This window comes from Parus major, chromosome 2 (genome assembly GCF_001522545.3).
Source record: "Parus major isolate Abel chromosome 2, Parus_major1.1, whole genome shotgun sequence".
Classification (NCBI taxonomy): Eukaryota; Metazoa; Chordata; class Aves; order Passeriformes; family Paridae; genus Parus; species Parus major.
Genome location: NC_031769.1, coordinates 934,237 through 937,449, shown reverse-complemented (window position 1 = coordinate 937,449; position 3,213 = coordinate 934,237). Strand labels below are relative to the sequence as shown.

Below are 3,213 nucleotides of genomic sequence, written 5' to 3'. Positions count from 1 at the left end.
TTTATTTTTCAGGAATTTTCCCATTTCTCCCACCGGTTTTCCCTCTTTTTATTCCAAACTTTTTGAAGGAATTTTTCCATCCTAAACCGTGTTTTCCCAGATTTTTTTGGGGAATTTTTCCTTTTTTCCCATCACTTTCCCTCTTTTTATTCCCATTTTTTGAGGGAATTTTCCCATCCTAAACCCTTTTTTCTCTGGGTTTTTTTTGGGGGGATTTTTCCCATTTTTCCTGCCACTTTTCCCTGGTTTTTTCCCAGTTTTTTTGGGAATTCTCCCCCATCCTAAACCCTTTCCCCCTCTTTCTTTTCCTGTTTTTTTCAGGAATTTTCCCATTTCTCCCTCCTTTTTCCCTGTTTTTTTTCCCAGTTTATTTTTTTCCCCAGGTTTTTTTTTTCAGGAATTTTCCTTTTTTTCCCACCACTCTTCCCTCTTTTTTTTCCCCAGTTTTTTTGGGAATTTTCCCATCCAAAACCTTTTCTCCTTCTTTCTTTTCCTATTTTTTTTGGGGGGAATTTCCCATTTCTCCCACTGCTTTTCCCTCTTTTTTTTTTCCCAGGTTTTTTTTCCTCCAATTTTTTCAGGAATTTTCCCATTCCTCCCTCCTTTTTTCCTGTTTTTTTTCCCCAGTTTTTCTTTTTCCCAGTTTATTTTTTCCAGGAATTTTCCCATTTCCTCTTTTCCCAGTTTTTTTTCCCAGTTTTTTTTCCCAGTTTTTTTTTCCCAGGTTTTTTCCCAGTTTAATTTTTTCGGGAATTTTCCCATTTTCTCCTCTTTTCCCTCTTTTTATTCCCATTTTTTTTCAGGAATTTTCCCTTTTCTCCCACCACTTTTCCCTCTTTCTTTCCCCATTTTTTTCCAGGAATTTTCCCATTTCCTCTTTTCCCAGTTTTTTTTCCCTGTTTTTTTTCCCAGTTTTTTTCCCCAGTTTTTTTTTCCCAGTTTATTTTTTCCAGGAATTTTCCCATTTCCTCTTCCTTTCCCTGTTTTTATTCCCATTTTTGGGGGGAATTTTCCCTTTTCTCCTCTTTTCCCTTTTTTTTCCCACATTTTTTTCCAGGAATTTTCCCATTTTCTTCTCTTTCCCCCGTTTTTTTCCCAGTTTTTTTCCCAGTTTATTTTTTCCGGGAATTTTCCCATTTCCTCTTTTCCCAGTTTTTTTCCCCAGTTTTTTTCCCCAGTTTTTTTCCCCAGTTTTTTTCCCAGTTTTTTTCCCCAGTTTTTATTCCCAGTTTTTTTCCCCAGTTTTTTTCCCCAGTTTTTTTCCCCAGTTTTTTTCCCAGTTTTTTTCCCCAGGTTTTTTTCCCAGTTTTTTTCCCCAGGTTTTTTTCCCAGGTTTTTTTCCCAGTTTTTTTTCCCACTTTTTTGTCCCAGTTTAATTTTCTCTGGGAATTTTCCCATTTCCTCTTTTCCCAGTTTTTTCCCAAGTTTTTTTTCCCAGTTTAATTTTTTCCAGGAATTTTCCCATTTCCTCTTGTCCCTGTTTTTTTCCCCAGTTTTTTTTCCCAGTTTTTTTCCCCAGTTTTTTTCCCCAGGTTTTTTTCCCAGTTTTTTTTCCCAGTTTTTTTCCCAGTTTAATTTTTCCAGGAATTTTCCCATTTCCTCTTTTCCCCTCTTTTTTTCCCCAGTTTTTTTGCCAAGATTTTTTCCCCAGGTTTTTTTCCCAGTTTTTTTGCCCAGTTTTTTTCCCAGTTTATTTTTTCCAGGAATTTTCCCATTTCCTCTTGTCCCTCTTTTTTTCCCCAGGTTTTTCCCCAGTTTTTTTGCCCCAGTTTTTTTTCCCAGTTTATTTTTTTCAGGAATTTTCCCATTTCCTCTTGTCCCTGTTCTTTTCCCCTGTTTTTTTCCCCAGTTTTTTTCCCCAGTTTTTTTCCCCAGTTTTTTTTCCCAGTTTTTTTCCCAGTTTATTTTTAACAGGAATTTTCCCATTTCCTCTTTTCCCTGTTTTTTTCCCAGTTTTATTTTCCCAGTTTATTTTTTCCAGGAATTTTCCCATTTCCTCTTTTCCCAGTTTTTTTCCCCTGGTTTTTTCCCCAGTTTTTTTTCCCAGTTTTTTTCCCCAGTTTTTTCCCAGTTTATTTTTTCCAGGAATTTTCCCATTTCCTCTTTTCCCTGGTTTTTTCCCAAGGCCACGACGGCTCCTCCGAAGCCGAAGCCGGACCCGGTGACGTCGGAGACCGTGGTGATCTGGGGACTGCGCCTGTGGCAGGTGGTCGGGATCTTCGCCCTCTTCGTCCTCTCCATCAGTGAGTCCCGGAATTCCCGGAATTCCCGGAATTCCCACAATTCCCATGGGAATCCTTCCCGGGAAAATCCCCCCCCGGAGTCCTGGGGAATGCTGGGAGTGAGCGGGGAGGGATTGGGAATGGGCTGGAGACGCGCTCCTGGGAATCCGGGAATGCTCGGGAATCTGGGAATGGGTTGGGAATCTGGGAATGCTCAGGAATCATGGAATGCTCAGGAATCTGGGAATGCTCGGGAATCCGGGAATGGGTCGGGAATCTGGGAATGCTCGGGAATCTGGGAATGGGTTGGGAATCTGGGAATGCTCGGGAATCATGGAATGCTCGGGAATCCGGGAATGCTCGGGAATCTGGGAATGCTCGGGAATCTCGGAATGGGTCGGGAATCTCGGAATGGGTCGGGAATTGTAGAATAGGTTGGGAATCATGGAATGCCTTGGGAATCTGGGACTGGTTTGGGAATCTGGGAGTGGGTTGGGAATCCGGGAATGGGTCGGGAATCTCGGAATGGGTTGGATTGGGAATCATGGAATGCCTTGAGAATCATGGAATGGGTTGGGAATCCAGGAATGGAGAGGGAATCCTGGAGTGCCTTGGGAATCCGGGAATGGGTCGGGAATCTGGGAATGGAGAGGGAATTGTAGAATAGATTGGGAATCTGGGAATGGGCTGGGAATCTGGGAATGGGTTGGATTGGGAATCATGGAATGCCTTGAGAATCATGGAATGAGTCAGGAATGTGGGAATGGTTTGGGAATCCTGGAATGCCTTGGGAATCCGGGAATGGTTTGGGAATCCAGGAATGGGCTGGGAATTGTAGAATAGATTGGGAATCCTGGAGTGCCTTGGGAATCCAGGAATGGGTTGGGAATCCGGGAATGGGTCGGGAATCTCGGAATGGGTTGGATTGGGAATCATGGAATGCTTTGGGAATCACGGAATGGGTCAGGAATCTGGGAATGGGTCGGGAATC

At 42.5% G+C, this 3,213-nt stretch overlaps 1 protein-coding gene across 1 annotated transcript in view; it reads left to right on the top strand.

Annotated features, from left to right (window-relative positions):
• TMIE (transmembrane inner ear) overlaps positions 1 to 3,213 on the top strand; it is a 13,222-nt gene that overhangs the window by 6,564 nt on the left and 3,445 nt on the right. Inside the window, exon 2 of the mRNA XM_033512164.1 lies at positions 2,061 to 2,243. Within this exon, the coding sequence (XP_033368055.1) occupies positions 2,061 to 2,243 (183 nt within the window). The remainder of the gene's footprint in view (positions 1 to 2,060; positions 2,244 to 3,213) is intronic.